Genomic DNA, 24,737 nt, shown 5'->3' on the forward strand with positions numbered 1-24,737 from the left:
GGGAGAGAGGGGAGAGGGAGGGGGGTGGGGAGGAGGGGGGGGGGGGGGGGGGGGAGGTGTCAATATTTGCCAAGAAATGTGTTACATAATACTTGAATGACCCCAAAGGTAGGCCTAGCCACTCCACTAAAATTAGAAACTTCAGACCCGGAAAGACCCTTTGGACCAAATGTACGCACCAGTTGTTTCTGCAGTAATGCTTCAAATTTAAATTAAGTATCCTGTATCATATTGATATGTGTTTTCCAGATCGATTCGGGCGGGTCATCGTGGCGTGGCGAGGCCCCTGTATTATTATCGTCAGAGCGATGCTCATGTCCCAGACCAAGGGTGGGCATAAAAATCGGTCGGAGAGGGCCATAAGTGAACTTTTAATTTAACACCGAGGGCCGCACCCAAACTTTGATGTTCCAGTCCAAAACCTCCAAGCATTGCTTTTACATCACCTTTATTTTCAGTTTTAATGTTACTTTTTACATATTATTGGTGTCGGGCCGTAAAAAACAAGGTGTTTCTAGCCAATTTTGATTGGCAGGTCGCAAACATAGGGTTTTTAATTCATTGTCGCGGGCCGCAAAATATCCCGGTTGACGGGCTCATGCGGGCCGCACTTTGCCCACCTGTGTCCTAGACATTTTTTGGCCGAATTATGCAACTCATAGGATCGGACTCATGAAGTTTGATTTGTCGATAGAATGTCGACATGTTTATTTTTATTTATTCATTTATTTTTTTGGTTGGGGCCTAAAAATGAGTGTAAATGCATAGATCATCAATTATAGCTAGCTAATACTGTAACAGTATACTGTGTCGTCATATCATAACAGTTGTTGGGCTAGTTTAGACGTGTTTCAGGGATTTCCCCATACTATGACGTCAGTTTGTGGGCGTGACGAAATAGCAATATATTAGATGGAGACTTGTTCTTACTTGTCTTCAGTCTATTAATATCTGCATGAATGTTATTTTTTTTGTTATAAAACTAGGCGTACTGTGGAATTCAATCACAGCTTTACTGGCGACTACTACTGAAGGAACACTGAATCATTTGGTTCAGCATTTTATCTGTATTTTAACGAGCTTTCAATTCCTAGCCAGCTACAGTAGCCACGTAGGCCCAGCTACCACCACCAGAAGAATTGACTCTCGCCGGTCTGGCGCACATCGTTCCCTACTACGTCCACTCAGTCAGTGTTTGCCAGTGAGGCCTAGACCTGCCTAGTAGTAATTCTCGCCAACTATCATTTTGTACTGAATTGAACCAACAATGCCTAGAAGGAAAGGGCCAAAACGAGCTGCCGCTGGTGAAGACATCACACTGACCAAAAATGCTGACAGCTTGCCAGAGGAAAAGAAGAGGAGGAAGGTAGATTCTGATAAAACTGGTAAATATTAGGTGAATTTTACATGCAATACAGTAATGTCATCTGGTCCTACTGCAATACTATAGGTAACTTGGCCTAGACTATCTACTTCTATGGTGAAATCTACAGTATTGCCCCGAGGAGACCGTAGCATCTTCCCTCTGGCCTACGGCCTTTAGACCACGGTCTTCACAGCCCTTCACATTCCTCTCATGAGCAGTCAATATTTGTGTATACATGTAGTATCATACCCAGAGTATAAAATACGACCTGCGCAGTGAGGGATGATCTCTGCTTAAAAATTAAGACCGCCTAGACAAATAGTTTCAAAAGCAGTGTTTTATTTCCACCCAAATTTTGGAAATTTTAATAACGTCAGACAGGCATGGAAACACCCACCCCCCTCGTCCGGCACCATCAAAGTCGTCGGATCAAAAATGATAATTTGCCTATCCATAATATTATGTTATATTGATTGCCAATCCCAGTACAATGCTACCAAAAAACACATTTTAACCCATAGACCACCCATACCGTACTGTAAATTATTCTAAATTGCATGGATGATACCTAAAGAACAGTCTCAACTTGCTATAAAAGTATGTGCACAGAATCGTAACTACTGCATACGGTAATACATACTTTTTATATAGATTAGGTCAACGCTTATCTTTCATCAAAATCTGTGCGGAAGTATCGGCACTTATTTTCCGAAAAGTGCAGACGGATTTATAGACCTAAGTTTTGCACAGAGGATATTCCCCGCACAGGCCTTACTTTAAATACAGTCTGGAGGTGTACTATAGCCATAATAGGGAGCTTTCATTTGCACGACAACGGTAGGACGTACAACGTAGAACGTAATGACGCCACTAAAAGTCATCTCCGCATCCAAGAACGTTAAGGTCACCTTGTCGAGTAGATTCTGGAACGCAATTTGACCAAATCTACATTTGCAGAGAACGTAGGACGCCAGGTAGGACGGTCACGCATGAGTGATTCCGTTCTAGCATCGCGTCGTCGCACAAATCGAAAGCTCCCTAGTAACTATTCCTGTGTACCCTGCCCCAGATATTTTTATTTCTGACCAAGGCTCTTAGTTTGGACTTCCTGTTGAATGTGTCGGACACTGGTTGGTCCTTGAGCACGAGAGCATATAGAGACTCCAAATGTGTTCTGAGTATTAAACCAAGTGTATGAGAATTGATTTATGCAATTTATTTTCTTATTTTAAAACAGACACTCAGAACTTTCATACATTAATACTACATATATAGTCATATTTTTCTAAAAACTTGCAACATTTTCAGCTAAGTTTCAGTATTTGTATTTGGTATTTATTATTTGAATACAGTATCATGCCTTTTCAACATGAACTTATTAAACCTTTCAATTTTGTTGAAAATGATTGAATTTCTTTCTTTAAAATATCAGAATTGAAAGGTGACAGTACATCTATGACAGTGGTAGAAGCAGGCCCTGCAGGTTTTAAAAGTGCAATTGTGATCACTGATTCTGATGTAAAATTACCAGGACGAAAACAGGTTTCTTATGAAGACTTTACCTACCTGAAAGACAAAGGTCAACCAGGAACACAGGTTATGCTTGCCCATAAATATACAGATGAGTAAGTTGGAACTTTTTTACAGAAATAAGATGAGACCTTTTTTATACTCTGTTGCCCGGTGATCATGATAAATTCAAAATAAAGATTGTAAATTTTATTTTTGGCCAGTTAGCACAACTGCTGCCACAAAAAGAGTGCTTGTTCCACCTCCAGAACCATAGGCTAGTGTGCCGTTCAAACCAGCGTCGATATTTATTGCTGTAGGTTGCGGCAATTTGAGTCGCCTAAAAAGTACTAAAATGTTACATTATATTTTTAGTGTGGACCCAAAGGGATGGTGGATGAGTGAGAAGCTTGATGGACTGCGGGCATTCTGGAATGGAAACAACTTCTACTCTCGACTTGGAAATAAATTCTATGCACCTGAATACTTTACTAAGGTAGGTTTGAGAAAAAAAAAATATCCGGACTATCAAACTTTATTTGTCAAAAACATGTGACATGCCTAAATATGGTCATGATTGATATCAAATTATGACCATATATAGGCATGACTATGGGCATACAACAATTTGTTTAAATTTTTTTTTTTGTAATTAAAATGTATAGGAAAAAAATACAGATAATTAAGCATGTGCAATCTACATAGCCATAGTTTAGATTGAGGATTCAATAATGTTTTTGTTACAAAAGCCAACATAGGCTAAGAATCTGTATCTGAAATTTATTAACATTTATAACGGTTAATATGAAAGTGACGAATATGTCTCCCTATTTCAGCCACTAGAAACTCCTAGGAAAATTGGCTTGCTCCTGAAACCCTGGTTATAAAGTGGTAGTAATAGATGGTGGTGGCCTGTAGAATAATATACAGTATAGGCCTACTGGGATATACGTTTGAATGAGTTTCCCAGCACTTTTTATGGAGAAGATAAAGTCTTGAATAGAACTCTTTGATGACTGTATGTGTTATCCTAGGAACATTGATAATTTAAATAAAGTATCCAGGTTTGGTAAGGTTCATTCACAATGCTATATTCAAGTAATACATGTAGTTTCATTGAAGAATTCAACCAGCAGCAAAAATATCACTAACACTAAAGTGTGATGTCATTTAGTAAGATATTAAATTGGCAACAACTTGGAGGGTTCTGGGGAACATAGCTATTGAACCGAACAATAGGTAGGGGAGCACCTGAAATCAAACCTTTCTCTCTTGACCATAGGTTCTGCTGCCTTCAGACCTTATTATCCTCGATTCCCACTTGTGCCACCCACCGACAAAAAAAATTGGGATCTGCTACTGAGGCAACAATTATAATAATGAAATTCAGAGTGAAACTTGCTTGAAAGATGATAAAAATTTTAATAAATTGAGTGTGTCCCAACCTCTTTTTTTTTTTTTATTATCCTCATCCTGTTTAGAATTTTCCAAAAGACATTCAGCTTGATGGTGAACTGTTCTTTGGCCGTGGAGAATTCTCAAAGGCGGTTAGCATTGTCAAGTCCAAGGATGTTGATAAAGGATGGGATAAGCTTACGTTTGAGGTAAGTTATCAAATGCAGGTATTTTATCCAACATTATCTCCTTCTAAAAACAATTCTGCATGAAGGCTAAATTTCCTGTATGATCTAAATGTACTGGGTGTGATCTGCAGAAGTTCATGCTTCGAACAATTCAATAAATAAAAGCATATCATTAGCCATAGTAGAAAACATAACTCTGGCTCTTTTAAATTTGATAGTTTTAATTTGCAGTTTGAAACATAATTTATTAATGGAAACATTACTATGTAAACTCGCTGCAATTATAATGCTAACCACATTGTAATATTCCTTGATTAATTAAGCTTAAATACTGGCCTTTTCAAACAACCCAAATATTTTGGGGTCCTGCTATTCTTCAGTATAAATTTTTTTTTAAAGGAATTTGGAGGAATATGGTGAGTACTGTCCCGTCTACAATATTACATTTTATGTAACAAATTTATTTTATATGCCCATATATGGGCATGATGATGTCATATTACACCCACATATGGGCATATCACATATATCTGTCACAGAATTTTATAGTGTTGGTAGACCTTAACACAAAATTTGGAGTTCTTTTCATCTACTCTGTACTCCATAGATTTAAACATTTTGGTAGATATTTTTAAGTTGACTTTGCTGAAGTTGTGTATTATAATTTGTTTTCATTTCATTTAAATTGTTATCTGTTTCAGATATTTGATGCACCAAACATTAAAGCAGAGTTTGAGGATAGAATTGAAGCTGTTGCAGATTACTTTGAGAAAAACAGGTTTGTTGTTTTGTTTGATACGCATTTTGTATGATTGCAAGTTATGAAGACTGACATCTCACAAATCGGGCAAATTCAACACATTCTAATTGTTTGCTAGCATGCCATAGAATAGAACTGAATGATAATTTTCTCTTCAGATAGAATCCATTCCTTCTTTGCATTTACCATTAAATTAATTGGATATTTGTAGTAAAAAGGTTATTAATCAGTAAATATTATAACACACCTAAATAGATACTGTCATTTGATTGGTGGATTTTGTATTACGTGACATTGGTTATTTAACCCATTTTGTCATTCATCATGGAAATAATATTTTCATTCATTGAAAGATTGACTGTTCCATTCAACTCGGCTCCGCCTCGTAGAATGGAACAGTAGGTCTTTCAACTCATGAAAATATTCTTCCCATTCCGCTGCCTACCATTGTTTTCCTGAATTATTAAGGCTTGGCTTGCGCTTCATAACCGCAAGGGAAAGGCGCAATATAAATACCCAATACCAGTACCAGTCATAAACATTCATTATTTGTATACTAAATTGTTGCTATCTGTATAATTTTTTTACATTTGGTTTAAAAGCGCCTTTAGATGGTTTTTATTGTGGAAGGTGCTTTAAACAAGTAGTACCAAAATTGATGTATCTTGTTGGATGTTAAACTTTCATGAATGAGCAAATAATTTTTAAAAATAATTAATGCTTTTCCAGTTTTCAAGTTTTCTATATTTTAGTTTTTAAAAATTAATATTAAATTCTTATACTGTACCGTATAATTTTATTTTTCAGAACTCCTTATGTTCATGTGTTAGAACATGTACTTTGTAAAGGCAAAGATAACATAGAACAACAGCTGAAACGTGTAGAAACCTTGAGCGGTGAAGGCCTCATGATACGCGAGGCAAAATCTGATTACGACTTTGGAACACGCTCAAAAACGTTGCTGAAAATCAAATCATTTTATGATGCCGAGGTAAGAAACGCTGAACATTGTAGATAGTAGCCCTTAGGAGAATCTGTACTTTTGATCTGGTTTATGGTGGTGACCAATGAAATTTCTCTAGCATATGAAGTCTTAGTAAGAACAATTTTTTGCCCTACCTGACGTGTTATCCTACCGAATGCTCAGTATTAAGTTCCCAAATACTTGCGAAAAAATCTTGCAAGTTATTTGGGTGGGAATTGAACCCACGACTTTCAGATAACTAGCCCGGTGTTATAACCACTAGACCCACCAAACTTGTGCTTAGTGGTTTTATTATGGAATTACTAAGCATTCAGTACCACACATGCCAAGTAGGGCAGAACATCATTCCTATTAAATTTCCTGATAGGGTCAATATAATTATTCTGTCATTCATAAGATATTTGATCTAGTGTTTACAATCCCTCTGTCTCTTTAGTATATCAGTGTAGTTGCTAGCCAGGCCCATAGCCAGCATCTACAGTAGTTTCCAGGATACGAGTTTGTTGATTACTTCATCTGTTCTTCTATAACAGAGCCTTGCAAAAATATGAGATGTGTATCTTCTTATTTGAGTTTATGTGATGTTTATTATTCAATTGCATACCAAGTAAAAAAAAGTATTCTTTTACAAAAAAATAGGCTATTGTGATTGGCTATGAAAAAGGAAAAGGTCGTAATACAGGCGTAGTGGGTGCTCTTTGCTGCAGGATGGAGTGTGGAACTAAATTTTCAGTTGGCTCTGGGTGAGAAATTTCTCGTTACTATTTAAAATTGTCATATATATTCATAAATCATTGCTCAAAACAGTTTATTGGTTACATAAATATATAATTTTAAAATAAGCACAGAAAGTATATTATACAATGTTATTTTTATTTCTGTTTTCATCTTTAGGTTGAATGATAAAGAACGTAAAAATCCTCCGAAGAAAGGAAGTATCATCACGTACAAGTTTCAGGAATTGACGAAGTCTGGCAAGCCAAGATTCCCAACTTATATTGGTATGTGTAGATAAATGTATTTTATCAAAGTAAAGTCATCTGAGTTGTATGATTTGCTGTTGGCAGGCCTCTTCCACAAGGTCACCCACTTATATAATGGTGGATGTTGTGAGGACCGACCACTGCAGGCTCAATCTCAATAATAAAATAAATAATATGTCGTTCTTATATAGCGCTTCATGCCTTTACAAGGCCTCTAAGTGCTTCGCATTACTACTCCGGTCATTGGATCAAACACCTATAAAACACATTGAACACCAAATTAAATTAGTAAATGTCCAATCCAGAAGTGGTGGCTGATCGTACCGCCTGGTCTCGCAGGATACATACCCCAAACAGTTATCTTACAGATAACAAACTTTCAACAATGATATCAGTATTATATTTTAAAGTTTCCAATTTTGGACAATAACACATTTGATTTTTATTGATGCCTAAATATTTAATATTTTAATTTTTTTTTTAACAGGTGTCCGAATTGACATGGACAAACCTAAAGACGCTGTACTGCCAGCTGGTAAGAACAATGAATAGAGAGTACCTTCTTCTGCATGTCAAGAAAAAAAAATAACCATGATGACTGGATGCAATGTACATTTGACTCTCATTGCAGTACTGTAAATTAAATATATTGAAGGTATTTGGAAAACATGTGCGAAAGTTAATAATTGTGTAATAATGGCATACAAGCATGTGACTGAATGCAATATGGTGATTTGATATTGATGAAGCATTAAAATAATTTTGTATATTTTTAACTGTGTGTAAAAATATAAAATTTACTATTTCAATATGGAATGTATGTGTTAAATTTGAAAAATTAAAATCAAATTTTATTTATTCTTTTGGAATTAAAGTGAGTACAATAATGGAAATAATCATATCTTTCTAATGCAAATAGGGATGAATACATATACAAATTTACTAGATTAAATGATATAATGATTTAGTAAAATGATAGAGTAGAAAAATGAATTTTATATATTTGTAACTGTGTATAAAGATTTAAAATTTACCATTTCAATATGAAAGTTTAAAATTAAAATCAAATTTTATTTATTCTTTTGGAATTAAAATGAGTTCAATAATGAAAATAATAAAATTTTTAACACAGAGAATATTAGTACATAGATGAGTGCCAGTTGAGAAAGAGATAGGCTGGACCTGGAAACATCCCGGAAATTTGTTACATTTTTATTGGTTGATCTTAAGAAATAGTATTTCAATTATTGTAGATGTATTCCATAATATGCAAGATAAAATTTATTGCACAAAGATTAAATTAATTTATGAAACAAATGCTTTCAGGTGTAACAGCTGTCAGGTATGTTTTGAATACATAAATCTAACATGTGTTAGAAACTTGAAAATAGGATAACTGTAAAAAGCGTATCATTTTAATGATTATAGAACTGTATGTTAATATTCTTGTAGGTCAAGTGCAAAAAATAATAATGATATATAAAACTGAACTCTTATTAAAAACCCAGACACAGAAATACTGAGATGATGTCCAGCGGGATAGTTTTTATCACTAGATTACTTCTAGTAATAGTTTCACATTTCTCTACGAGCAATCTTTATTCGGGCCCTGAAACCAAGGCTCATAAATATCAGGTTGATGTCTGGCAGGGATAGTTTTAACTCTAGATTACTTCTAGATTAGCTTAAATAATTTTTTGTAAAGTGGGGTCTTTTTATTTGTTATATTTTAATTAAGGATTACATAAAGCATTGCTTCCAGTGTGAATCCTAAATACATCTTGTATTCATATTTTCACACTGTTTTTTATCATTGTAATTACACATGTTAATATGAATGTGACTTTGCGAAAGAAATTGGAATTGAAATTTAGTACTTATTAGAAATTACTATTATTGCAATACACTTTTACAGTTTATATAGTGTGATATACAAGGCCAATAAGAGCCTACTGTTTGTCTTTCATTAGATGCCTTAATTTTAGCATGGAGAAAATTTTGTACTTTTGAGATGTGTCAATTTGGTATCCTTTGGTATGGTAGTGATACTTCAATACATTGGTATTAGATCTGATATAGTCATTATTTGTTGTGTGGTTGATTATAAAATATGTTTAGTTTGTTTAAGTTGTGTCCTTTTATTTGTTATGTTTTAAGCATTCATAAATTATTGCTTCCAATATAATTCCTTGCATCTTGTGTTCATATTTTCATTTAATGTCATTAGTTATTTATTCTGCAATATTTTGAGAGGGTAGTTCGAACAGCAATGCTTACTTGGAATAGGACCTCTTTCAAATCAATTCAAATACAATATAAAAATCCTAACTAAAATAAATTAAGACAAACAGACACATGTTAATATGAATGTGACTTTGTGAATTAAATTAGAATTTAAGTTTTAACTTTTGTACAATTTCGAAATTTACCATTATGACAATACATATATGTTATATAATGGATATATATTATATAAATACAACATATGCCTATGTCTTTCAGTAAAATTCTTAATTTTGTACAAAGTGGCTATTTTGGTACTGTTTTTTTAGTGATTCTTCAATACATTGGTATTAGATAAGGATATAATAATTATTTTTTGTGTGATTGATTATAGTAAAAGTTGGGTATTACATTGTGAAAGTCTTTTTAAAAAACAAGAACTAATAACTGTCAGGTTCAAAAGAGCAAATCCAACTTCTTTAGGTAGGGACGGACAAACAGCTTGTAAAAGTTATTGGAAGTATTGTATCTTGAATAAAACAATAGTTTGAATATTTTTTTTAATGCTTGTGTGTTCTTTTACTCTACTCCGGTAAATAAATTTATCTGGCGGAAGAGAAGATAGTGTGAAAGATTTCATCAAACAAAAAGGGCAAGAGTAGCGTCACATTCAAAACACACGCATCGTTAGATAAGTATTTATTATTTATAGGCCTCTATGTTTTTCCTACAGCAATTATTAATCCAACAGAAACATTGTTGTTTAATCATTTGGAATCAGCTACACCAATTACATCCAGTTTCATAATTTTGTTGAAAATTTAACTGCGCATTAAAAAGGAAAATACGAGAGAAGGAAAACGATGGAGTTGGAAAACAGTAGTATTACTGCAGCGCTAACATTATACTCACGATAAAAGCACAACAAAAAACTAACCGTGCTCTTCAACATCAATCCAAGGACAGGATTTCCAATTTATTTCTCCCCGACAAATTGCGGTTTTTCTCCCGACTGGGGGGGGGGGGGTGCGGCGCTCCCAGACGCGGAACCTTCCCCGCCCCACCTCCAGGTCGCCCCTCTGGCGCCACCCCTGAAGAGATTTTACACGTCAAGAGATAAACAGTAATTTCACTATAAACAACTCCCTGTTAAGAGGAATTTGAGTAAGACGTGCGCTATTCGAGCCGGGATCTTCTGCTGTCTATGCCGAAAAAAAATACCCAAAAAAAAAATCATTTATGAAATTAGTTTGCTCATTTTTAAGTATATAAATATCAACAAGTATCAACCTTAACAGATCGGAAATTAGTGTATTTTGTTATCAAGTCCATAGTTACGTTGGTTGGTTGGTTCTAGGTGTACTATTTTAATCAAAATTGTTTCCCACTGAAAGCTGAGTGCGCCACCAAGTGCATACGTCAGTAGTATTCGATGTATTCGATACGCCGTTCTTCTTAAAACTCGCATCATAATAGCATCAGAAAACCAAGATCCACGAGCTTCGATTAAAAGGTTTCAAATGGGACAATTTAGGGATTTCATTAATCGATTTTCGAGTCTACTGATATGTAGAAAATACATATAATTTTTTTTTCTCCCCAACGAATTGTGTTTTTTCTCCCCGACGGCGCCACCCCTGATAAAACCCATAGAAACAACAAACGGCCACATAAAGCAAACAATTATAAATTTAAACGGAACAGTAGAGAAAATCTGATCAGAACGACAAAAATAAACTAAGTATCTACTGGAAAAAATCCCAATATCTGCAAACGAATGCGTTTCGCCCTTACAGACCTCATTGTTAAAGAATCTCTTTTGAGATCCAGCAGGCCGTCATCGATGCACATATGTGCATAGAGATTAATCTTTGATCTCCGATCTTGTCCAAGGGCCGCCAACTAGTGTTGTTGGTAAGACTTTCGTAGGACACAGAGAATTGTCATTCCTACGAAACTCACTGTAGTTGGCGCCCTTGGACATGATCCTAATATATCGAAATGGGATTATCGGGTCTTTTTTAAATTCCTCTATTTCGTTTTCGGTTGGGTTTATATTGTGGTAGTTCATTAATTATATATATGTTTTATTTTATTTCTGTATGTGTAACATTGTCTTGAGATGATACTTTTACTATGAAAATAAAGGAGGGACTTTTACAGATGGAAAGTGTAGACCACTTCAGCCCCACCATGGTTGGGGCTGAGGTAAGCATGAGGTAAGCATGCCATAATTAATGCATAGTTTGCCGGAAATAACATTTTCAGACTAAATTTGAATATAATTTTCATTTTTCCCCTCTTTTAAATTTTGGGAAAAAAAAGGGGAGGGGGGAGGGCGGGCCGACTGGGCCTCTTGCATCTTCAAATGAAGCACCGAAATACTCATAAAAAAGTTTTTCAAATTTTCCTGGTAATCATAATTAATTATGCCCGCTTATATATTTCGTGCAAATATTCATAAAAATAATGATTTATTATCTACTGATTAGCTTGTGACGTATTCGCACCACGAAAACCAAATAAGATAAACTTAAAACAGTCATTAAATTAGTGAGTGGAAATACACCGTCTGATTTACTATCAAATAGGACTAGGAAAATAAGAAGCACACAAAACATTAGTTAGCATTTTGAGTTCACAAACATAAAGGTGATTTACTTAATTTATCATTATCAATAGCGGATCCAGAAAAGCGAAATAGAGGGGTGGGGGTGGGTGGAAGTTTGGAAAAGTAAACCACCTCAGCTTCACCATGGATGAGGCTGAGGTAAGAAAATTTATGATGACACCTCTCGATGGCCGTGGCACTCTCATACCTAAATTCTAATTCTAATATTTTCCCCCATTTTTTTATATAATTAAAAAAAAAATTCGTGGGGCTCGGGGAGTCGCCTCGGCCACACTTGAATCGGCCACCGATCATTATGACGTCATTGCAAGATTGCGCCAACATAACACTGAGTTTGTAAACTTGTGGTATCACTAATGTGAAAGGTTCTTAAATGTATGACTAAAGTTTTTTTTCTTTAAACTTACATGACACTGTCTTCGGTCGCTGACAATGACTAGATGAAATTCTTCCAAGTATTGTGGTATCACTACTTAAATAAATCGAAATAGTACCTGCCCGCATCAAAGGCTGTATAATTATTGTATAATAATGGCTATATAAAATTCAATTGACTAACTATAATTTTTTGAAATTAGGAAAAACAGTAATGAATGTATGCAAATCATATTATAAACACTATAGGCCTACAGTAGTAGGCCTATATACGTACGGGTCATATACAATGAATAAATCGTTTATGGTAGAAATTGTGCACTTTTCAGTTTGTAAAAATATTGGCCTGCTTCTAACTTTAACAACGTACAATACATTTTTAGAACAAATTTCGCCTCTGACAGTGGCGTATCTAGGGGAGGGCGGGAGGAGGAGGGGCGCACGCCCCCAATAAATGACTAGCACCCCCAGTCGCCCCCCCAAAATTCACGGTCAAGTAGTTAAAATCACCTAAAATCACCATATTTTGCGAATTAGCGCCCCTCAACTGATCATCCAGCCCCCACCCCCCACTTCACCTTCGCGTCCCCCCATTTCAAGACCTCTAGATACGCCACTGATAAACGTTGCACCCATAAAATCGATGTCCCGGTTACTGAGATGGTTACGAAATGCAGGGGTGCCACCAGCGGGGGGGGGGGAGCTTCCCCCCACCCCCGTCGGGGAGAAAAAGCACAGTTCGTCGGGGAGAAAGAAATAATTATATATATTTTTTACATTATTAGTAGGCCTATAGACTATAAAATCGATTAAATAAGCCTTTGAAACCCCTAAATTGTCATACTTTTCGGGGCTTCTCCTCCAGGACCACTTTCGAAACCTTTTAATCAAAGCTCGTAAAAGCCCACTTTGCTTTCGTCGGGAAATCGGACCCCTCGTCAGGGCATCGGCCCCTCGTCGGGGACCTCGGGTCCCCCTCCCCGTCGGGCAAATCCTGGCACCACCCCTGACGAAATGTACAAACATTTGCGCTTTCATTCGGTTTTGGTTCGGAAATAAGCACCGCACTTGGAAAAAGAACACAAGTGAAACAGACAAAATTCATGACAAATTCTTTCCATTCGCTTTGAAAAATTTACAAAAGAAGCATGGGTCTACATCATCAAGAGACTTAAAAAAAGGAAAAAAAAAATCTAAAATACAACGAGATAAAGATTGAATACAGTACATTAAATGTTGTTTCATACAGTACTTTACAAAGTTACGAAAAGTCTTCTTCACCTAAATGTAGGATCATGGACCTATAAATACGTCTATGTTGGTCCATGGTAGGATCCTGAAAATATTGATCAACGAAAACATGTGTTCTACGAAACGGATAATCGAATGCAGCAAAGCCCAAGTACAACCAAAGAGTATAAATAGAACAAGAGAGCAAAGTCCCGTTCGTAAAAACGTCATGCCTGTGTAGGACGCCAACTAACGGTTGTATATTCTTTTTATTACCCAGTGCAGCGCTGCGCAGCGCGGTAGAAGTACGCCCGCTATAAACTCAGTAAGCAGAAAACAAAAGCACAGTATCTTGTGGAGAACAGATAAACAGACAAACCTACAGTGCGCGGTGCAGTACTGGGTAATAAAACATATACAAGCGATAGTTGGCGTCCTACACTAGCTGCGTAGAGCGTATCGTTTTTTTACGCTCCCAATGAGCGTTGTTGGCTCTCTTGTTCTATTTATACTCTTTGGTACAACCAAAGATACTAGAAATACAAGATAGAGTTCTCCACACAAAAAAAGTGTTCCACTGTGTTCCACCGAAATGCATGGTGGGAATACGAAAAATGGGACGCCCCTGGTATTTTAATTGTTAAATCAAATATAATCTGAATTTCACATGTTTGTTTTTCCGGCTAGTAATTTCATTTTCAACAAAAAAATGACATTCTCAAAAAAAAAAAAAAAAAGAAGTCTTTTCAGAACTATCTATGTTTTACCGCCAGCATTACAGGAGTACTTCAACATGCAAACCTTCAAACAATATTTCATCATTATGTTGTCCCTGATATAGTATTTACAAAGACAACAGTACATCATCCTTATCCACATCGCAAATATGGATCCATCGGGAGCGGATCCAGAGATGTCAGAAATGGTGGGGGAGATCGAGAGCCTACACAATGCCGAGGACGGCCTTACCCCTCCCCTAGGGCGGTGTTATTTCGCTTGGCCCCATTTTTGTTTCCCTGTCGGATATCTCTGGATCCGCTCCTGCCGGCAGGGGTAAAGGGGCCTTATCCATATACGGTAAATGAAATATTAAATTTAAAGCTAAAATGAAGTTGAATAATTAAAAAAAAAAAATCGGAACCATAGAGGAAAGGTGAGCACACGCATACACATTCACTGCCATGGCATGTGTTTGCACCTAAAAATAGCCAGTCTAATTTTATCATCTGACCTACTTCACTCTTTGCAGTAGTGCGCCCATATTCCTGATGGCGGCGTACAAAGGATGTGTCTGCTTCACCCTCTAGAGTACTGTGGGAACCTGTTTGTGGGTGTTTCTTTCCGATTTTTATAGTTGGTTTCCATGCAACAATAGGCCTTGTGAGTGAAATTTCCTGTTTAATTAATATCAAAAGAGCCATTAACATTGAAGGCTTATAAATTTTATTAAACTATATTTTACTATTTCCATTTATTTGTGTATTTTATAAACGTAATCAAAATATGTATCGACAATGGAAATAAAACAAACAAGAAGATACAAACCATGTGTCTGCTTCACCTCAACATAATGGTTGAAAACGTTTCTTTCTCAAATTATAATCTAGTTAGGAATTTCTTTAGTTAATTTCTATGCAATGAGTTATTTTGTCGGCCTTATGAATATAATACTGTAATATAATTGCTTTATTTTCATTATCACATCATTCAGTATATTTTAATTTATTTTATATATGTATTGTTATAAATAGAACATTTGGTAATGTAAATGGAGACGCAAAAAAAAAAAAAAATAAATAAATAACTAGTGGAAAACTAATCCGCCAAATTAACTCTAAGCCTACAGGTACTTATTTTATAATATCTAAATTTTATTGAAGCATTTATAAATGTGATCCAAATATATATTGTATGGAAACGATAAAAGGAAATGTGTCTCCAAACCAATTTACTCTAAAAAGAACGATAACAAACTCTTTAATAATAATAGTTTAATTAATATAATAATAAAATAATACTAAAAATAATTGCAGTAATAATAATAAATTTAACCACTGAAAATATATCAGTTATTGGCAGCCATTGACTAGAAAATGTAGTTGGCATATTACATCTCATGATTAGAATATATTATATTTAACAATCATCCTGTATTATATTATGTTGTAAATACATATTAATTAGAAAAATTAGCCATTATTTGGAAATATTCAAACTAATTTAACCATTTAAAAGAGAATCCTGTAGTTGTGCATTTTTTTTTAAATTTATTTATTTTTTTTTTATATACTTATCATTTCTTTCTTTTTCTCCTCCCTCCAATTAGGCTGAGCTACTTATAGTAATGTTAAAATTAATATTAGATTACTAATATTAATTTTTATTTATTTTTTTTTTTTATTTTTTTTTTTTTACGAATTTAGTCTTTAATTCTCATTTTCCTTTCTTTCTTTCTTTTCTTTTCTTTTCTTTCTTTTTCTTTCTTGTCTTTCTTTTCTTTCCTTAGCTTTCTTCTAATTTCTTTCCTTGTCTTTCTTTTTATTTGTCATCAATTACATTTCCTTTCGTTATCTTTCTGTTGTTTCCATACACTGTAGCCTAAGTTTCATGTTTAACAAATGGTATACTGCTTAGCCGCCTTGTTCTATTAAAGTATTATTCGCGGCCGCACCATTCATCGAAGCCGAAATGTACATGACAAAAATACCAACTCGGGGCCGAAACAACCCTACACCCTTTTCGACAGTACCGCGCCTGACATCCGAGGTGCGTTTCCGAGGTAAAGCAATGTAAAATATTGTTAAATCTTTGCAATAAACCAACAGTGTAATTAAAATTTTACATTATTAGATAAAGTCATGCAAAATTTCAGAAGGGTACAACAATTTATTGCCAAGTTGCAAACATGCAAACTTTAGCTCTATTTTTCTCGAAAAGTGAAAATTTCAAGTTACGTTGTTTTGCCATGGAACGACCAATTTGTGTCCAGCCCTGATAAAAAGATGCAAATCTTGTATTCTGGTTACATTTAGGGCCTATATTTATATTTAGGAATGAGTTGAGAGTTGAGGGCCTATAGTAGGTTGCCTCTGACTCCAGTGATGGTTGCTTGCTGTGAGGTAAATGAAATAACATTTGGATAGACCTACTGTACTGCTAAAAGTTGAGGCCCAATAAAACAAATTATTAGTTATCACCCTGTCTTGGCTGGAAAAGTGATGAGGGAGGGATGCTTTTTATTTATATTTTTTATTTCTGTAAAACTAAATATCACCTTTGTTGTTTACTGTTGCATAGATATATGATCCAAATATATATTGTATGGAAACGATAAAAGGAAATGTGTGTCCAAACCAATTTACTTGTAACATTTGCATTGTTTCTCTAAAAAGAACGATAACAAACTCTTTAATAATAATAGTTTAATTAATATAATAATAAAATACTACTAAAAATAATTGCAGTAATGTAGCCTAAGTTTCATGTTTAACAAATGGTATACTGCTTAGCCGCCTTGTTCTATTAAAGTATTATTCGCGGCCGCACCATTCATCGAAGCCGAAATGTACATGATAAAAATACCAACTCGGGGCCGAAACAACCCTACACCCTTTTCGACAGTACCGCGCCTGACATCCGAGGTGCGTTTCCGAGGTAAAGCAACGTAAAATATTGTTAAATCTTTGCAATAAACCAACAGTGTAATTCAAATTTTACATTATTAGATAAAGTCATGCAAAATTTCAGAAGGGTACAACAATTTATTGCCAAGTTGCAAACATGCAAACTTTAGCTCTATTTTTCTCGAAAAGTGAAAATTTCAAGTTACCTTGTTTTGCCATGGAACGACCAATTTGTGTCCAGCCCTGATAGAAAGATGCAAATCTTGTATTCTGGTTACATTTAGGGCCTATATTTATATTTAGGAATGAGTTGAGAGGTGAGGGCCTATAGTAGGTTGCCTCTGACTCCAGTGATGGTTGCTTGCTGTGAGGTAAATGAAATAACATTTGGATAGACCTACTGTACTGCTAAAAGTTGAGGCCCAATAAAACAAATTATTAGTTATCACCCTGTCTTGGCTGGAAAAGTGATGAGGGAGGGATGCTTTTTATTTATATTTTTTATTTCTGTAAAACTAAATATCACCTTTGTTGTTTACTGTTGCATAGATATACAAGGTAAAGTACATGATTGAGATAATTTAACTAAGTTACTAACAAAATGAAAAATAAATTTATGGGAAAAAAAAATGTTATTAAATTTTTTTTTCTGAAATGTTTTTAGAATACTTGCAGGTGAGGGAAATAAGTTAATTATTTTTTTTATCAGGCCTTAGGCTTCCAGAACATCAGAACTACAGTAGTTTGCATGCTGTGATCTATGATTTTCAAAAATCATTCTTAATAGCATAACATGTACCGTACTGAAATGTGCTAATGAAGGAAACATTAAGTTAGCTGCCTAGACATTGTACAGAAATATAAAGAATGATTGTACTGTATTCAACTATGTTTGATGGACATAGGTGATAATGTTTGTAATGTTAATAGTTAACCATTCAAAATGTATTATGAGTATAAATATTATTGGTATCATTATACTAAATGCTAGTAAATAGATTTGACGTATTATTTGTCTCCCTTTATTTAAAGAAATACCGTCTGTGGTGAAATCTCCAAAAAAAAAAACAAAAAAAAAAAATTTGCTGTATTGGAATCTAAAAAGATACTGGGTATAAATATTATTATAATTTCATCACCTTAAAATAAAAGCACCAATTTAGTAACTGCTAATGAATCACACTTCCAAGCAATTGCTAATAAATCACACATTCAAACAATTTTGTATGTTTTTTTTTAATGTTTGAATTAGTTACAAAACAAGCCAATTCAAAAAGAATATTGAAAATTGGTATAATATGTACAGTAAACACTAATTGGTAACGAACAGTTTTTTTGTGTCGTTCTAATTTTCAATTAACAAAGCATTTACATAGCACAAAGTAAGCTTTAAATAATATTACCAGTATTTATTTTATTTTTTGTTCAAGTTGAAAGATCATCACTACCGTTCTTTTTTTATTTTTCATGAGAAGCATCCGTGATTGTCACATACAACAGCTGTATTAATATGACATTCTGTCAACCAAATACCAAGACAGGAACTTTATTTTTTTGTGGCATAATGTTAAGCCATTACTATCTCATACCTACTCTATCAATGCCCTGACCAACCCTATTGATTAATGCCTCTGCTGCCAAATGTTTCCATCTGATTTTACTGAAGTACTGTACGTTTAATACATTTAATATGGATAGCTGGGAAATACAGTATTATTTTTTACGTAAAGTTAACTTACTGTATTTCCATTTAAATTTAATTGCAGGTTTTTATTGCAGTTTTTTCATGCGTATCTTTGGTTTTCGATCTTATTGACATTTTTTCTTACTTATCTTTGCTTTCACATCTTATTGCAGTTTTTCAAATTTCTTCAGTTTCATCAGCTCAGAAGGACCCCCACCTTTAGTGGATTATCCTTGGTGTGATTCACACAAAGGTTACACTTGTCCTGACCATAAATCTAATGAATGATTTACATTTTATTTTGTTACTTTCTGTAATGAAACAAATTATTTCATGACAATCACTAACCTGCCGATTTCTCAATACAATAAACAAAAATAAAGGTAGCTATCCTATGTTCCACAATATGAAAATTGATGGGTGTGAGATAATTAGCAGTAATCAAATTAAGACTAAATTGCAGTGATTATTACAGTTATTGCACACAGGAAACTTTTTAGAATTATCCTGATCAGTATTGCTTATGAATATGTATGAATTCCATAATGATATGCATGAGTCACTGCCATTGCAGTAATGAAACTGTGGCACGGATTTTAAGTACAGTATTGGCTATTACAGTAATAGGAAGTCTTTATTGCTTGTCATGTGATCAGCCTAAGAGCTTTTGAGACAGGTCGCTTCAGCGTTAGTTAGAAAAATACATTAGTCATGAAAACAACTACATTATACTCAGTTGAGTTTGTTTTCATGCAAAGGTGATAGAAACAGCTTTTGGAAGGGAGGCGTATTTAAGGTATTTTTTTTTTATCAATTACAATATTTTTGATAGGATTATTGTTTTTAAGTTTTGTCTACACTATCAAATTTCATCAAAAAAAGCATCACATAAAATTTTATGAAACATAGAGTTGAACATGTTGAACTTTTTTGATACAATTTGATGGTATGTGATATGATGTCATCGTACCCATATATGGGCACATGACATTTTTTTGTCAGATAAAATTTGATAGTGTAGACAAAGCTTTACAGTAGGTTTTTGTTGTTTTATGTTTAAATATGATTATTTAAACATTGCCTCAGTGGTTCAAAATTATTATATTATTATAAAAATATCAGTTGTTTATAGTTTAAATTCATCATTCAACTTTGTGTTGATGGTTCTTTAAATGATCAGTGTAGTACCACTGTAGTTGCAGTTAATCGAAAAGCAACCATTGTTATTTTTTTAAATAATAGCATGGTGACTGTAGAAATTACCAACCATGTTTGTTTTTCTTTTACAGTTAAGTCTTAGATGTTGGCAGTCACAATGCCACAACGGAGCCTGGTGTGGCCATTCCACTGGTCACCACTGATGGCTGATAAAATATTGATACCATTGGCTATGGATACAGAACTCACTAGTGGATCATCAGTGGACAATGAGAACACCACTTTGTCCCAATTGCTAGATGAATTCCAAGAGGATGAAGAAACTAGCATGGCTCCTCTGAATGGCATCTGTGACACAGAAAAGCTCATCTCAGTCCCATTCTTAAATGGAAGTATGGAGATGAACAATGACATTTTGGATCTCTCAAAACCACTTCAGATTGAAGGTCTGCAGCATGGCATCTCTAGCATGAGCCTTGATAGTCTAAATAATGATACTTTCGTTGATGCTTTAGAAGTGCAATCAGAAGTGGATGATCCATGCTTAAGTGGGATGTCAGAATTAAACTCATGTCCAGATGGTGATGTTGAAACTGAGAAGGATGAGCTCAAAGGGAAGGACCAGCAAATACTGAAAAAAATGGACAGTCCTAACCATGATGGTAGAAATATTGACAATGAGTCTGAAACAAAAAGACAGCTTCCATTAGAAACTGTTGGATCTGACTCCACCACGGTGTCAGCTCTCTCAAGAAGTCCAGAGAGCTACACAACATTATACAAAGCATTTGAGATTGCACAAGAGGAATCAATTGGCACTGACCACTGTGACAAACCAAAGGAATCTACACTTGATATACTGAACAGAACCTCACCAAAACTCCAAAGAGTTGCTGTAAGGAAGGCAAAGATCAATCCAGGTAATCCACCTATTGCCATTGATAATCCTGTTGTCATTGATCAGAAACAAGTGGTTAGAACTCCTCAGAAACTATCACATTTGCAAGATTCCAGTTTAAATTTAACTTGGAAAAATACAGGTGATGGCCAGACTGTGACAACTTTTGCAGACATTTTGCAAAAGAAGGGAACCCCAAGTCCTAAAAGTGAAAAGGCTATGAACATAGCAAAAAGCAATGGTATACACTGGACAGAATTGATGCAGGAGAAGAGTGACTCTGAGACAGATTGTATTGTTCGACGTATACGGAAAACGAAGAGAATCCCTAGGCCTAAATCTCTGCCAATACAACTTAGACATATTCGAAGGCCAGCATCCAGACCACTCAAAACTCCTGAAAATAAACAAAGCAAAGCGTATATAGATTTTCTTCAATCACACGGTAACATGAATGTGACTGGTGAAGATGAGAAGTGTAAGTATTATGACATAATAATCACCAATTAACAATCATTTAGTGAAAATTTATAGATTTTATAATTTAAGCAAACATAGATTGTGCTATACTGTAGCATTGGAAAATCAATTAAAATTAATGAAAATTTGTATTCAATTTAGGATTGCATTAAAGCAAATAATGTATTTTGCATTTAAATTAATAAATTCTTGGTAAACTACTGTAACACTTCTGTATATTCTCATGTATAAGGTGAGGTTTAAAATAGCAAATCATGAACAATAAACATGGGCTATTTTTATATGCACAACACATTTTTTATTTTTAAATTTTTCATCCTACTGTACTGTGGATAGTCTCTTACACTCAAATTTGCTACTGAAATGAAGATAATAACTGTTAGTATGAATAAACTTAATTTTAAATGCTGGGAAAGAAGATTTTGACTAAACATTTAAAAGCCCATAAAATGGTATTTGAAAGATTAGCCCTACATTTGGCTCCATTTGTAACCAGCTAGGTACATGAAGACCATAAAAATTAGGGGGTTGTCTTACAGTATACGCCTGACATACAAAAATCGCCCAGAAATCTCAAAATTGGGGGTCGTCTTATACGTGGATCATTTTACGCAATAATATACAGTGAGTTTTAATTACGTACACAATTCGACAATACAGTGCAATTAGCAATGCATTTTTTAGATTCCATTGTACGGTAATATATGCTATATTTCTATAATTTTTTTGTTTTATCACATGCAATGCAGGTTTACTGTTATTAATTTAATTATGTCAAAGACATTTTATTTTTCTGCTTTCTTTTTGTTTAATTTACTCTTTCGTTATGTGAATTTTGTTTTACATAGCCACATAGGTTTGTGTACGTGTGTGTGGGACGGTGCTTGTGCATTTGTGTGTGGCCGTGTGTTACAGAATTAGTGTAAAATGTTAGGAAATGATTCTTTAATACTAAGTTGACAACATCTGATTATAATTCAAATCTAAATATAATACTTAGCCACAAATGAACGTATAAATTCACCAACCCAAATTTACCGCAAATACAGGGCTTGTTGTAAATATGTCACTCATAAGGCTATGAACCACAGAGTTTACTGCATTATTAAACCCATGCTACTTATTAATTAAGCCACAGAGTAGCACAGAGTAGAACTAAACTATGACCAAATTTGTGAGTAATACCCTTGCAACTAGTCACAAGATTGCTGTTATTATCCAGACTATCCATAAAAAAAGTTAACAATACTGTAGATGAAAAACCCCCAATGTTTTATATACAGTATTACAATACCGTAAAATTTCCATAAACCGCGAAAGCAATAACTGCATTACTACTGTATATAAAAAGTACAGGATTCTATAGCATAGTAATTCATGTGTTTCTACTGAACAGTAGTTCATTTCAACACAATACCCAAAAATAAAATAAAAAATTTGAAAATTTTTGGAAGGTCAAATAATAAAATTAAAGCAAGAAATGTACATTAAATATTAAGATGTAATCATGATCAGGATTATTAAAGATTTTTTTACATTTCATTTTTTTTTTTAAAGGCAAATGGTATTATTAAACATGAATGATCACGGAAAAGCATATCGGACATACCTTTAAATTGCAAAAAAAAGGGGGGAAAAATATAAATAACAATTATTTAGTTATTAGTTAAGTGTTTTATATTTTAATATTTGACATTTTAACATCATTATAATATGTACAGACAATGTTACAAAAATAGCAACTATTTGTATGAATATTCATTCCCAAAACCAGCATATTGTGCAACATTTAACGGAGTAATTAGCATGTAGATTATAAAAGTACCAGTATTGAAATGACCAATTGTTTTGAATATGTTTAGAATGAATTTTTTTTTTCTCCATGGATGCTGGTTTTATGATAGTGAACCTCATTAGAAAACGAGACCAAATCCGAGGAAATTCACTTGGTAAAAATAATGAACTAACTATGAGACCATTTAAAAAATAAAAGCCAGATTCCAAATATTGATTTGCAATGCCTCTAAAGTGGAAGTCATGAGTGTCACTGTTTTTGTTCACCAACTGTAAAAAATGTCGCACTTGCCTTCCATCTGCTCAATCCAATATGTTAGAGGTTGCACACCTGTCATTTGTGTTGCTACTATTGCTATTTATTTTTATCTGCAGGTACTGTACTGTACTGGTATGCAATGTGCCTTTCTTTTCTCCGTGGTTTAATATAGTCTGATGCTGTTATGTTATCTTGGCAAAGTATGCTATTTATTTTATCACTGCCAAACATACCATGGTAATTTTCAACCCATTCTGTTGAATCTCATCTCTTAAAACATGTTTATTTTGCTTGAGGTGGCAAATGTATAGATCTGTTAATTTTTATCTAAACTACAAGGTAGATTTGATTTTATCTCTGCCCATAAATGTTAATTGCAATTGTACCATCCATTTTTTATCAGAATTCTAAGAATATTTATTTGTTTGGTTCCATAACATTTAAAAAATGTATTGGTTTAATTTCACAATTTCATCTGATGCAAAGTCTTACTGAAATTCTTTCCAACATGGAAATTGTTTTATCCTTTATCAATTTTTTGGCTAGATTTCATAATATTGGGACAAATATTGAACAAAGGCAGTACATTAATTTACTGTACTTATGCTATTTTGGATATTCTGTATCTGTGTAATGCCTTGAAAAACAAACATCATGAAATTCCAATTTTGTGATCAACTCTCAAACATGTACAGTAGCTCCAATAATACTACTGTATAATAGACATACTTTATAGGACATTTATTATTAAATTATAACATGTATAGAGGTGACTATGCTAAAAAGCATTTTTTTTTTGCATGACATGACTAATTTGTAAGCAATTGTCTTTTGATTTAAACATCATTTTTAAAAATACAGATGTCAGACTGAATATGAATGATCAGATTGTCTAAATAAAGACTATAAGAGTAATGTATTGCCAGAAAAAGAAACAAATTATTTTATAGATATTAACATCAGACAATGCTTTTGAATAATTCAGAACAATCTGACGGGATGCCTTGCTCTGGAGAGATCACAACTAGATCATGCTATGCATGCATTATAAATTCATTTCCATTTAAACAATGAAAAGCTTTACTTTGTTAAATCAATTTCCTCTCGACATCATTTCCCAACATACTGGGACTTGAAAACACAGTGCTTATCATCTTTGCCTTCTCTCCATATGTTGCAAAGAATTGTGAATATT

General features: G+C 34.1%; 2 protein-coding genes across 2 annotated transcripts in view; both read left to right on the forward strand.

Annotated features, from left to right (window-relative positions):
- Nucleotides 1-9,963, forward strand: part of LOC117115154 (DNA ligase-like) — a 20,544-nt gene extending 10,581 nt beyond the window's left edge. Inside the window, exons 2-10 of the mRNA XM_033258842.1 lie at nucleotides 987-1,385; nucleotides 2,799-2,991; nucleotides 3,251-3,371; nucleotides 4,357-4,479; nucleotides 5,160-5,236; nucleotides 6,026-6,209; nucleotides 6,843-6,946; nucleotides 7,098-7,204; nucleotides 7,674-9,963. Of these exons, the coding sequence (XP_033114733.1) occupies nucleotides 1,268-1,385; nucleotides 2,799-2,991; nucleotides 3,251-3,371; nucleotides 4,357-4,479; nucleotides 5,160-5,236; nucleotides 6,026-6,209; nucleotides 6,843-6,946; nucleotides 7,098-7,204; nucleotides 7,674-7,738 (1,092 nt within the window). The 5' untranslated portion in view covers nucleotides 987-1,267 and the 3' untranslated portion in view covers nucleotides 7,739-9,963. The remainder of the gene's footprint in view (nucleotides 1-986; nucleotides 1,386-2,798; nucleotides 2,992-3,250; nucleotides 3,372-4,356; nucleotides 4,480-5,159; nucleotides 5,237-6,025; nucleotides 6,210-6,842; nucleotides 6,947-7,097; nucleotides 7,205-7,673) is intronic.
- Nucleotides 9,964-16,979: 7,016 nt separating this feature from the next.
- LOC117115180 overlaps nucleotides 16,980-24,737 on the forward strand; it is a 45,376-nt gene continuing 37,618 nt past the window's right edge. The window contains exons 1-2 of the mRNA XM_033258886.1: nucleotides 16,980-19,749; nucleotides 20,243-21,487. Coding sequence (XP_033114777.1) covers nucleotides 20,254-21,487 — 1,234 coding nt within the window. The 5' untranslated portion in view covers nucleotides 16,980-19,749; nucleotides 20,243-20,253. The remainder of the gene's footprint in view (nucleotides 19,750-20,242; nucleotides 21,488-24,737) is intronic.

This window comes from Anneissia japonica, unplaced genomic scaffold, assembly GCF_011630105.1.
Source record: "Anneissia japonica isolate Jap-2015-1 unplaced genomic scaffold, ASM1163010v1 scaffold6997_len847652_cov182, whole genome shotgun sequence".
Taxonomy (NCBI): domain Eukaryota; kingdom Metazoa; phylum Echinodermata; class Crinoidea; order Comatulida; family Comatulidae; genus Anneissia; species Anneissia japonica.